This window comes from Thamnophis sirtalis, unplaced genomic scaffold (genome assembly GCF_051295495.1).
Source record: "Thamnophis sirtalis isolate CommonGarterSnake01/CBP01778 unplaced genomic scaffold, rThaSir2_p1.2 scaffold_6, whole genome shotgun sequence".
Classification (NCBI taxonomy): Eukaryota; Metazoa; Chordata; class Lepidosauria; order Squamata; family Natricidae; genus Thamnophis; species Thamnophis sirtalis.
In genome coordinates, this window is record NW_028261386.1 from 65,734,228 (window position 1) to 65,747,492 (window position 13,265).

A 13,265-nucleotide genomic window follows, 5' to 3' on the forward strand; every position below is an offset into this window, starting at 1 on the left:
TTTATTTTTCTTTTCCTTTCTTTAAGGATAATTGACAAAAGGTTAAAGTTTAATTTTGTCCATATCATGGCATACATGATGTATAGTAAAAAAAGAAACATTTACATGGTTGTGGTAAAATAATCAAAACAAAGACAATGCTTTGCCTTTTTTGATGTGTGTGATACAAATTTGAGCAATTTTTAGATCAAAGCAAACTATTTTTAGACTAAACTATATAGTGTTTGCAATAACTGGAAAGATACTTGACTATTCTGATATCAATTTCTTCTCCTTAATGTCTTTCAGTCCCAGCAAAAATGCATCGTGATTTTTGCACTGGTTTGTTGCTTTGCAATTCTGGTTGCACTAATATTTTCAGCTGTGGATATTATGGGAGAAGATGAATATGGACTCACAGAAAAAAACTGTCAAAATAACTGTCGGTAAGAGGTAACAAACAAAGCTTCTTTTTTGGGGATAAATGGCTGCTGCGATGCAAAAGATACACCGAGAGAAAGTTTAAAATTATCTTTAGAGATACAAAAACAAGGTGAATTACAATTCATTTGTAACAGCAATGTGAATGTCAGATTTTTAAAAATAATCTCTAATTCGACAACAACATTCATTTGAATCCAAAGCTCAATAGAGAACATTCTTAAATGTGGGTTTAAATTGATCAGATGGCATGGTCATTTTACAATTTTTTCTTTCTCATATTAACACAAACAAACATCCAAACAAATAACAGAAATAAAGGTGAATATAATATACGGATCATATTTAAAATGTGATTTACCTGCAGGCATGATTCTGTAGTTAACCATGCTTTCAAATGTATTTTCCTGGGCCTTTTCAGAATATAATTCAGAATGTTTCTAGTAAAGTTTATAGAGGAAAAAATGGAACTCCTTCAGCCCATTATGCATGCTGTTGTTGATAGCTCCACTGTTCCCTTATTTTCTTGAACCCATGCAAATCAAGTCTACTTTGGAATGAGAAAGATGCCAAAGTAAGCTTGGAATTAGAAAGTGAATGTACAGTTGACAGCTTGAAAAAAAGCCATAAAAATTCTTTTCTTGATCCTTGTGCTTTACACAAATGTAAAAATAATGTATACTTACAGGAGGTGGAACATGCTGTTCATTAAAAAAGAATACAGGACACTGTATCTTGCCTATTCCAAAACCATGTATCTACCTTAACCCTTCTTTGATATGGTACTAGGGTTTTTGTTTTGTTTTTGTTTTTGTTCTACACTTCTGGACAGGATTTCTGGAATTAGCAGCTGAATGTAACTTATTTATAAACTTTTACCTCTATGATTAGTGTCTCTGTCTCTGTGTGTCTTGTTTTATTTATTTATTAATTAAAATTTATATATGGTAGCTACCCATCTCATGAGAAGTGACTGTGGGTAACATAGAGTAGTCAATACAAACAATGCTTATACAAAACAGGAATTTTTAATGCTTGCTTTCAGTATCTTTGGGGAAGAGAACGAATTGGAATATTTGTTGTATTTTATATTGTACTCAAGTATAAACAGATCTGTGGAGCCCACAGTGTTGGAATAGAAACTGGGTGACACTGCAGTGCAATCACTATTGTGGACTCCCTGTCAGGCTTGGCTCAAATGTTAAGAAAATATTGTTTCCACTGAACGTCATGAGATTAATGCTTCTGGAAATATGCAATTGCTCAAATTGACGGTGAGGAATGTAGAATACAAAAATGGATTCACCTTGTCTATTGAGATAATGGTGGCTGTAGCGTTGTCCATCAATATCCAAATGAATGATTAATTTGAAGGCTTTGAGAGAAACTCTTTGCTAGAAGTTATAGTACTTTTATAAGTTTAGGCCCTCTCCATTTTGTTTCAGAAACTCTAGGTTTGACATCAGTTGCAATGCTCTCCCAGCCCTATAGGGAAGAATCCATTGGGAGAGTCCTGGACAAGATTCCTATACAAAAACAAATTCAAATAAGATCAGAAGTTGGTGCAGAAGTTTAGCCTGCCATTCTAGTAATAAGTTGGTAGTTGGAAATAGATATAAGGACTGGAAAGCCCATGTGTGAAGGCAAGCATTGTTCACTATTGTTGGTGTTGCTACAATATGACTGAGAAGATTTTGAACATCTATCACTGAAATGATGCAATTTTTGTATGAGAGTCATCAATATAGCTTCTTTGTCTTGAAATAGAAAAGATCTTTCCAAATGAATTGAATAAATTGAATTGATACAAAAATGTTATATTGTACTGATGTGTTAGCCACCCCAAATTATATTAAAATGGGTGGCCATGTACATTTTGTAAATCAATGCAAACGAGATTTTTTTAAAAAAAAATTATTTATCTAAGTAATACAGGAACAAAAGAGTCATAGAAACCTGTAATAAAATAACAAAAAAGAAAAGCGGAAAATGGAATAACCAGAAAAAGTCATCTCATGTGTATGTGTTTGAGAAGAGAAGTAGCCCCCAACTTTTTGGGCACCAGGAACCAGTTCCGTGGAGAGAGATTTTTCTGCAGACTGGAATGGTGTGGTTTTGTGTGCTGCCTGCATCCCATGGATGGGACTTTGCTTGTTTGCATGGCCCAGTTTCTGGTATGCTGCAGCCTAGTGTCAGTCTATGGACCAGTGTTTGGGAACCCTTCTTTTAGAAAAAGTATAAATAAGAATTAAGAGTTAAATATAAAGAAATTAAAGTATCATAGATCTAAAAAGTCTGACATATCATTAATGACTTTAAAATAATTAAAATGTATTATATCTCTTTAAAAGAAGATGAATCACAATTAAGTTTGACTTGAGAATAAATATCAAGAACTTCAATCAATACAGTATAAATCATGTCTGATGTTATCAGCTGTAATTAATTAAACCCATACTGAAAATCTATTCTAATCTGAATATCCCATGAAGTTAAACTTAGACTCTGTACATAGAGTAATTTAATTTTGGTTGCTGTACAAATCTGTGTTTCAAATTATAGTCCAAGAATGGTTTTCAACTTGAGCTGAATTCTGTGTCAGATTTACTTTTGAAGTACCTTGGTCATTGAAATATACTCTCACAACTAGGTTAATCATTCCTCTGAGGCAGGGGAGGGATTGAAATTTTTTAGCAACTGGTTCTGTGCCCGGTTGCTGTGGGGGGCATGGCAATGGGGGCATGGCCTCCTCAGCCTGCTCACTGGGGGCATATTTTCCCCCTTCTCAGGCACCAGAGGCTTTTGCCGTGCCTCTGGGAGGGCAAAAATGACCTCATCTGGCTCTGGAGACCCTCTGGAAGCCGGAAATGTGCCCAGAACTTCTGGTAGGTTCATTTTTCGCCCTCCCCAGGCTCTGGAGGGTTTAAAAAAAGCATGCATTTTGCGTTAGTATTGTGCAAGTGAGCATTATATTGAGAGCTATGCATAGACCACTTTTTTTTTCATATCTGAAGAATATGATATGATGTGATATTATTACATGCACATACCTACATATATATACATACACATATACAGGCACATATACCATTATTCCAATTATTTTTATGTCAGGCAAAAAGACAATTGCTCTGTCAAAAGTGTATGGCTTTTAGTTGTAATTCAGAAGAGAAACAGCACTGGAACCAGCATCCAAATAATTCTTGCACATCAATGGATTCCATGTATACATACAGAGTGGGAAACCCTTGATAAAAATAATATGAAATTTATCAGGTGTGTTACAGAAATACTCACTGTAATACAGAAGTACATTTTATAAATTGCAACTTTTATCTTTTTCTCTTCTCTTGTTTATTGTTGTAGTCCTCTGTCTTCTGTATGTTGGAATTTTGGCTGTATTTGAGCTGCTTATTTTACTGTTTGCTGGACTGATGCACACTTACATGTTAGGTAACAAAGGAGATGAGTAGCCATAGATACCTATGACATTCTGGGCATAGGAAACAACAAATAAGTTAACCACATGGCTTATAAGGATTTGTTTTCTTTATATGGTATTCATTAGCAGTCTCCATGACTCATCACCTTTTGATTATGCAAAAAGAAATATGTTTTTGTCTATATTGACAATAGACTTCATTCACATTTACATTTTTGTATTTCAGTAAAACATGATAAAATGTGTTAGTGTTCCTTCTCTTGTTCTTAAATTTGGTAAGAATTTAGAATGTTTAAAATCTTTTCTTAATTAGTGTATATTCTCAGTACTCTCAAGTAACTTCTGAATACATACAGACATTCACCCATTCATCCCACATATATCTCCACCTACTCACCCACTTATTACTCTCACACTCAGCAGTTCACTGATACCAAATGAACTATTCCAAAGACCTTTCTCAGTGCAACCCTCCCCTCTCTTGTCTTAGAAGCAATTGCAATAAACTTCACCTCATTTTCCCAAGCCAGGAGATTCAGTAAGCCATGCAAAATTCTGTCATTATCAACTGGATGAGTAGCTAATGACCAGTATTTTGAACAATGTCTTGCAAATGATTTTCATAAATTTCAGCAATAGCTTCAAGACCATAAAACCTAAAGAAAAATTTCCCCCTTGAGTTTCCATTTGCATAGGTCCTAATCAAGTATCTAGTGCAGCCATCGGTACACATTCAACTTCTTCCCATTGTTGGGCATTGCATGCCAAAATAGACAGTTTTTTCCCTTGTGCCATCACTCTGCTAAACACCTAATCCTCACAGCATTGACTTATTGTCATCCAAAATAATATTTCAATTGAAACTCATTTAAAATGTGTACTATTATTTAAAATTTATAATGGCTCCCTAATACACAGATGTATCGAAATTCTGCTTATAAAAGAAAATCTTTCTTCATGTTAAAATTAAGAAGACCACACACATTTCCTGGGGAATGTGTCTGGCCTTCTGGTCCATGCTCCTCTTGCCAAGAGCAGACCCTCTCTAGATGTCCTAACCAAATCATATTAAGTAAGACAATTCCTTAACAGGAAGGTTCTTTGACTACATAGACTGTTATTTGCCCATAATCCTTCTTAACCTTAATATTCTTAAATAGATTCGGAAAAGTGCAGGAAAAAGAATCAAGCTAGGCTCAGTATATATGTAATCTTTCATTTCTGTTTCCTATTAGTAGATTAATGCTGTGGGAGAGTTATTACACTTGAAAGGCAGGGAGATTGAAATCCAGGCATCTTTTTCTGCTTTCATTACTTCTTTAGAGTTGATGGATTTCGGAAACTAGATGCTAAAAATGCATTTTCTTCTTTATTCCTGGCTTTTCCATACCCTATAAGTTTGTTCCTCTCTCTACATGGGTTTCTAGATCAAGGTGATACTGGATACATACCCATCAGGTTTTCCATTTGGGGTAAACAATGTAGGGAGAGTACAGAAAAGGGTAAAAAAAATACTAAGCCAAAGAAATTAAAGATCTGAGATAAAAAAAGAAACAGCATAATCTAATTTACCTCAACATATTCACTATATATCTAATTATACTTCTCTATCCTTGCAAACTGTCATTCCTTGCAGCATATCTATACTGTAACCATATCATATTTACACTTACATGCTTACCATATAAATACATTTCTTGTTCTACATTCTGATTATTTTTATGTTTTTCCTGATATACCTAGCTTTCACTTCCATATAATGTACTGGGAGAAGCATATTGTCATACAGGTCCATTTTAACGTTTTTTTTAAAATAAACATTCATCATAAAAGGCTACATATTACTCACAACCCCTTTACCTATATTTATACATCTTAAATTTCTCATTAATAATATTTTAATAAACCTTCCAACCAGGTGTAGGCATTCATCTACTTGCTCTAATTTTCACCACTTATTTATAACTGATGCTCAATCTGTATTTTCCTTATCAAGGACCAAGATCTATCTTGATAATACTTTGTCAGTTTCAGTATAAGTTAATATATCATTTTAGTATGTTCTACAGTATAGATGCCCTTGACCTGATTGTCTTTTTTCTTGGCCATATTTATCTTCCTTGCAATGTGTAGTACAGACAGGTCAGTATTTTCATTTTTAATCATCAATATTTAGTCACCCTTCCCCCAGAAACAATTTGCATTTTTAATCTATTGCTACTTAACCAGAAAAAAATTCTTCTAATGCAAAAACATGTTTTATCTTGTAGTGAAAATATAATGCAAAACATGACCCTGTGCTTTTTGTTTCTATTGTTATCTCATTGCTGTTTAAATCTTATTCTGGAAGATGGTCAACCTTGGAAGATAGAACTCAAACAATTGGTCTATCTAACTGAATGCTATGTGCATTGAGTAGCAGAAACTCTTTAGAAATTATACTTCAATACATTTTAGATTTTATTTTCAACCAGATACTATAATAAAATTTCAACGTTTTTGAAATCTAAGTCATTTGACTTAAAAAAATAAAATCATTTTTAAAATGTTTTAATATTAATATATGGTTAACTGGGAGTTCATGTCATATTGTTGTATTTAATACCAGCCCATGTAAATTATGGATAAACTATCAGATGAAAAGTAATGAATTAATATATAAAAAGCAGCACCTTTTAACCTGGCTGCCTGGTAAATTTCACAAGTAAAGGATAAGAATTATTCAGTTCAAAGAATTATTAAGCTATAAATAAATGCATGGCCAAGTTTCTTTGTTTCTATAGAACACTGAATGTAATATTCTTGAGGATATAGATGAAGATTAAATGAAAGATCACATAAAATATTAGTTTACACTCCACATAACCTCTGCTTTTAGCAATAGAAAGTGTAGCAAGATTAGTAAAGGATTGTGTCTTGAGATGTTAGAGAGTCAAACTCCAATTTAAGTTAAGCAGCACTATACTAATTGAAAGGCAAATATAGATTCTAATATGTCTGACTTACAATTCTCTATAATCCTAAACATATTTAAAAGTGAAAGCGGATAGTCTTTGTAATCATTAATGCTACTTTGGGAACAAAATATGACATAACAAAGCAGGAAGGCTAGCAGAGATGCAAGTATGTGTGGAGTAATGTACCACAACAGACACACCCCACACCCAATTCAAACCCCAGTTAAGGCAGTGTAGCAGATGACCAGGCTGAGCCTGAGGGAAGGGTCAAAGGAGTCATAAGTCACCAGTCCCTGCATGCCCGCAAGAGATCTAAGTCCAGCCTACCTTAAATGCCTCTCTTATCTCCCGCTCATTCCCCTTGACAGCCAACTGGTCAGATTCTTGTAAAGAGCTTAAACTTGCAATAAATCTTTATACTGATTTGAATTGCCTGGATTTCCTGATTTCTCCAGCACTTGACAGGCAGAGATTGAAGAAAGCCCCAGAGAGCTGATGAATTTATAAAATGGGAACATTTGAAAACCTGTCTTGTGTTTTCTTTGTGTCTTCTCAGAGTTACTCTTGTGGAAAACATTCCTGAAGGCATAAACTATTCAGACAATGCGCCATCCCACTTGTCTCTTTTCCAGGGATGGATGAATTTACTTAATATGGCTAAAGCATCTGTTGACATAGTGTCTTCCCAATGGAACCTCAGTCACAGCCATCCAACTTCATGGCAGGTACATTTTTTAAAAAACTTTTTCAAGTCTTATTGTCTTCTTGGTTTACAGTTTTACAGTTCAATCTTGCCTGAGTCTGAATCCTTCAGGTTTTATTTAAATAAGAAAATAATTTTCTGTTACTCCCATTGTGAGATTGAAGTAGTTGCCTGTAGAATAGCCTTTCAGAATAAGAATTAATATTTCAGATCATATAAGTTTAATGCTGAAAATGGTGATATCAGATTATAAAGAGTTTCCTAACTTGATCATGGACTTTTTCATGTTTTATATAATGATATTTTTCATATGTATTTAGACAAAAAATAAAATTATTTTTAAAGAAACCTATTTCAAAATTACTAAATTAATTTACATACTCTGATAAACTGTCCTGGCACTCTCCTGATTCTCAGATTGCAATGATGCCAGCTGCGATTCTGGGAATTGTTATTTAATGAGGATGGGAAGTTGCAATAAAAGGATAAACAGTGCCCATTTTGTCAGTCAAATTCCTTTTGGTTTGTTCTTTAGTAATATGTTAGTTTATCACAGCAATTTTAAACAATCCCATTTTTTTTCTATAGTTAGAATAAAAAGTATTTCTAATATATGGAAAATGTAATTTTTGTGCTATTTGTGAAGTCTCATAGTAATGAAAAGGAAATTTTATTGTCTACATTATTTTTATAAAAACATAGATACAACTCATGAAAAATTATATTTTGATGAATTAGTTCAAGTTAAGGCTATAAGCAATGTAATTAATATTCTTTAAATACAAGATCACAAATTGGTTAAACTAGGGTATTCCTGCTCCATGAGTCAAAATTCCTATAAATTACAAATGTCTATCTAATATTGTTCAGTTATCTATCAGAAATTCAGTAGGATTGTTTGTTTTAAAATATTGTATTTACAACCTACCTCAATCCAAACAGACTCAGGAATTTGGAAGGTTTAGACTCTTCCAAAACACTTTCCAATATAACAAGTGATTTAGAGGTTTAGGAATTAATTGAATGTTTGTTTATTCCAACTCTGGCATTTAGCATATTTAGCATATCAATACATTTATAAGGAATAATTAAGGTAATCCCAAACATTAATACTACATTTTGCTCTTACACTCTTAAGAAGGATTTACCTGCAATTTTAAAATGATGTAATTCCAATTTGTCAGTTCTTCATATAAATAGAGACTGAACTATCACAAAATTGAAAAAAATCAGTTTTTGCAACCAAGCCCCTGCCGAAATATTGGTGAGATCAACATTATAGTTGTTCACATAATGGTTTTGAGACAGATCATTTAGATTCCATTTAAAATTATATCCCATGGTGAAAGATGGATATCTAGAAAAATCTTTTTACAGAAACTGCAATTTAAATAGAATATATATATATCAGTATCTATCCATCCCCATACTAAGGGATCTCTCTTTGTATCCATGTAGAAACCTAGAATTATATTAATTTAATAGCAATTATTCTTTCTCATAAATTCATTGAATTTTCAGTCATCTATTTATATCAACAACTCACTTAACAACAGTCTTGCTTAGCAATGGAAATTTGAGGCTCAATTGTGTTCATAAGTTAAGGAAAAATGTAATTTGGATTGAATCAAAGCTTTTTTTGTATTCAGTAGAGGAACCACCACCAAATTTTCTAAAATGCTGATTAGCAACTTAATGTAATCAGAAGCTTGCAATAGTATCCTACCTTGCAATTCTTTTAAAAAGTCAGAATATGTAAGATGGATTTTAGAAGTAATATAGTTTGCAATCTCCATGCCAAAGATGCTGTCAAAATTTAGCATCTAATTGCTTTTCAAAATTGCCCACTGATTTTTGTGATCGTGTAAAGGCTTCCAATTATTTTAACTTTTTGGCTTAAAATTAGACATCTTGCATGGTGTTCTTATTTAAGGGGACTGCAAGAGATCATTCTGCTTGATACTATCTACATGATTTTGTAAGCTTCAAGTCCTTTTTCCAGGCAATAGTTTTAAAGTCTTGTAGAAAAACTATCATATTATATACCTCTGTACATACACACAGACACAATGGTACTGTTTTTTTTTTAAAAAAAAAATGTTTATCAAAAATTGTTTCATAGATCAAAGAGAAACATGAAATAGTATATGGTTAAAGAACAGGAAAAATGAGATTAGGTGAAAAATTAAGAAAAGTGTGAAAGGAAATATAGATAGAAGAAAAAAGAAAAGAATATATATGCTCTTCCTCCATTTCAAATCTCAGCAAAAGTTTGTACATCCCGCATTCATCATTTCTATACAATTCAGTTTCAATTCCCAATTACCTTTTTATCTATATTAAATCTCTTTTTGTGTATATGAAAACCATTCAAAAATAAATTCCTCTGCAGATTCCATAAACACATTGATTTTATATATAATGTAATCCTTGTTCATCCCTTCCTATAAATGCTGCCATCTTATGTAAGGTGACCAGACGTCCCGCTTTTGGCGGGACACCCCCGCTTTTTAATGCATTTTCCCGCGTCCCGCACGCTTTTTTAAAAAGCACGCTTTTTTTGGCGCTCGCAGCTCCCGCCCATCAGCTGCTAGCTTGCTGGGCTGGCTCATCGTTCTGTTCTATCTGCTACCTACAAATTTAAGCCAGCCCAGCCTGCCGCTCAGTGATTTAATTGGCCAGGAGTCCAGCCAATCAGTGAGCTGGCTGGGATGGAAAATTTTCCATCCCAACCAGCTCACTGATTGGCTGGACTCCTTACCCTGAGGACTCCTGCGTGAGTCTCCATTTTCCTTTCGTCTTTTGGGGTTGCAGCTGCGCTTGTTGGTGAGTAATCTAATCTAATTCTAATGAATCTAATCAGAGAATTTTCCGCTGGCCGCGGCAGGAGGAGAGGGTGGGGGCAGCAGCAGCCACCCGCAGAGAACTTCCTCTCACTTCCGGGGCTCCCGCCGCCCGGCAGAAGCCACTGAAGCGCGTGGAAGTTCTGTGCGGGCGGCTGCCGCTGCCCCCACGCTCTCGTTCGTGCAGAGAATTAGCCTCGGCTGCTGAAGGGATCGGGCCCCCACTTTAACTTTCTCCTCCTCCTCCTCCCCTTCCGCCCTCAGCAAGAGAAACGGCAGCCGGGCTTCCGCCACGCCCCCGCACCGCCGCTATTTCTTCTTCCCCGGCCTTCCCAGTTAGCTTGCTTGAAGCTCCGAGGAGGCGGGAGGAGGGTCGCAGGAGTGGAAGTGGGGGGAGGTCTCCCTCCTCTTCCCCTTCTGCCATGAGCAGCAGCAACGGCAGCTGAGCTGGGAAAGGGGCGTTTTAGCAGACTGTGGGAGCCCTGTCAAAGCGCACCTTTCCCGTGTCGGCGGCTGTAGGGACCGCCCCGCTGCTTTCTCTTCCTCCTCCTCCTCCTCCCCTTCTGCCATGAGCAGCAGCAACGGCAGCCGAGCCGGGAAATGGGCGCTTTGGCAGGGCTGTGGGAGCCCTGTCAAAGCGCACCTTTCCCGTGTCGGCGGCTGTAGGGACCGCCCCGCTGCTTTCTCTTCCTCCTCCTCCTCTTCCCCTTCTGCCATGAGCAGCAGCAACGGCAGCCGAGCCGGGAAATGGGCGCTTTGGCAGGGCTGTGGGAGCCCTGTCAAAGCGCACCTTTCCCGCGTCGGCGGCTGTAGGGACCGCCCCGCTGCTTTCTCTTCCTCCTCCTCCTCCTCCCCTTCTGCCATGAGCAGCAGCAACGGCAGCCGAGCCGGGAAATGGGCGCTTTGGCAGGGCTGTGGGAGCCCTGTCAAAGCGCACCTTTCCCGCGTCGGCGGCTGTAGGGACCGCCCCGCTGCTTTCTCTTCCTCCTCCTCCTCCTCCCCTTCTGCCATGAGCAGCAGCAATGGCAGCCGAGCCGGGAAATGGGCGCTTTGGCAGGGCTGTGGGAGCCCTGTCAAAGCGCACCTTTCCCGCGTCGGCGGCTGTAGGGACCGCCCCGCTGCTTTCTCTTCCTCCTCCTCCTCTTCCCCTTCTGCCATGAGCAGCAGCAACGGCAGCCGAGCCGGGAAATGGGCGCTTTGGCAGGGCTGTGGGAGCCCTGTCAAAGCGCACCTTTCCCGCGTCGGCGGCTGTAGGGACCGCCCCGCTGCTTTCTCTTCCTCCTCCTCCTCCTCCCCTTCTGCCATGAGCAGCAGCAACGGCAGCCGAGCCGGGAAATGGGCGCTTTTGAAGGGCTGTGGGAGCCCTGTCAAAGCGCACCTTTCCCGCGTCGGCGGCTGTAGGGACCGCCCCGCTGCTTTCTCTTCCTCCTCCTCCTCTTCCCCTTCTGCCATGAGCAGCAGCAACGGCAGCCGAGCCGGGAAATGGGCGCTTTTGAAGGGCTTCCGCCGCGCCCCCAAGGACCGCTGACCTCGCGCCTCCGTTTCTTCTTCTTTCCCAGCCTTCCCAGTTAGCTTGCTTGAAGCTCCGAGGAGGCGGGAGGAGGGTCGCAGGAGTGGAAGTGGGGGGAGGTCTTCCCAGCCGGGAAGAGCTGAGAGGCTGCCGGCCCCTTTTGCAGGAAAGTTAACTTTTCTTGGTGAAATCCTGCCCCCCCCCCGCGTGGGTGAGTGGTAGGCTGTCCTCTTCCCGCAAGCAAGCCGCCCGGAGTTACCTGTGTGTGAGGTGGGCTGCCCTATGCATTTGCGTGTGTGCGCTGGAAAGAGAGTGAAAAAGAGAGGGAGAAATAATTATATTAATTAGATAGATCAGTCTTTCTCCACCTTGGAGACTTGAAAGTGTGTGGACTTAAACTCCCAGAAAGGGAGTTGGGAGAAAGGGAGAAAGGAGGAGAGAATGAAAGGATGATGGAAAGAAGAAAGAGGTAAGGAGAGGAGGATGGAAAAGAGAGAAAGAGGAGGAGAGAGGGTAGAAAGGGGAAGAGGAAGAGCAGGAGTAGGAGAAAGGTAAGGGAAGAAGGAAGGGAAAGGAGAGCAGGAAGGAAGAAAGTAGAGAAGGGAGGAAGGGAGAAAAGAAAGGGAAAATAAGGTGGTGTTATAACAGGAGGAAGGGATGGTAAACAAAGCAACCCAAACTGTATATTATAACCTATTAAATGAAATAATAAATGTATAAGAATGATAAATGTTAAAACACTTGTAACCAAATGACATGCTATATGTGATGATGGGTTTTTTTCTTTTTGTTTTGTTTTTATTGTTGTGGGTATGTGTCGTCTATGTAACAAAAAAAAAATAAAAAAAAGTTGATAGGCAAGAGGAAGGAGGAAGGAAGGAAAAAAGAAAAAGAGGGAGAGAGGAAAGAAGAAAAGATGGAACTAGAAAGCAAAGAAGGGAGGGAGGGAGGAAAGGGTAAGACAGGGAAAGAGTAGAAAGACAGAGAAGGTGAAGGTAGATAGGCAGAAGGAAGGAAGAAGGAAGAAATAGGAAAGGAGGGAAGAAGGAAGGAACAGAAGCGAAGAAATGGAAAGAGCAGAAAGACAGAGAAGGTAGATAGGCAAAAGAAATGAAGCTGAAAGAATGGAAGGAGGAAGGAAGAGAAAAAAAGAGGAAGGGAGTGAGTGAGGAAAGAAGAGAGGATGGAAGGAGAAAGGAAGGAAGAGAGGGAAAGAGCAGAAGACAGATAAGGTGAAGGTAGATCAGCAAGAGGAATGAAGGAAGAAGTGAGGAGTCTCGAGGAGGGGGAAAACATTTAGTGACCAAAGTTACAATGGCATTGAAAAAAGTGACTGATGACCATTTTTCACACTTAGCGACCATTTTCACACTTAGCGACCGTTGTGGCA

The 13,265-nt window shown here is 38.3% G+C and overlaps 1 protein-coding gene across 3 annotated transcripts in view; it reads left to right on the top strand.

Moving 5' to 3' along the window:
- The window catches only part of PLD5 (phospholipase D family member 5), a 109,894-nt gene that overhangs the window by 43,587 nt on the left and 53,042 nt on the right, over window positions 1-13,265 (top strand). For 2 of the 3 annotated variants that reach the window (XM_087718036.1, XM_087718035.1), the window contains exons 2-3: window positions 289-425; window positions 7,376-7,544. In XM_087718036.1, the coding sequence (XP_087574162.1) occupies window positions 289-425; window positions 7,376-7,544 (306 nt within the window). Of the gene's footprint in view, window positions 1-288; window positions 433-7,375; window positions 7,545-13,265 lie in introns of all 3 variants that reach the window. The other variant, XM_087718038.1, reaches the window with a different exon arrangement.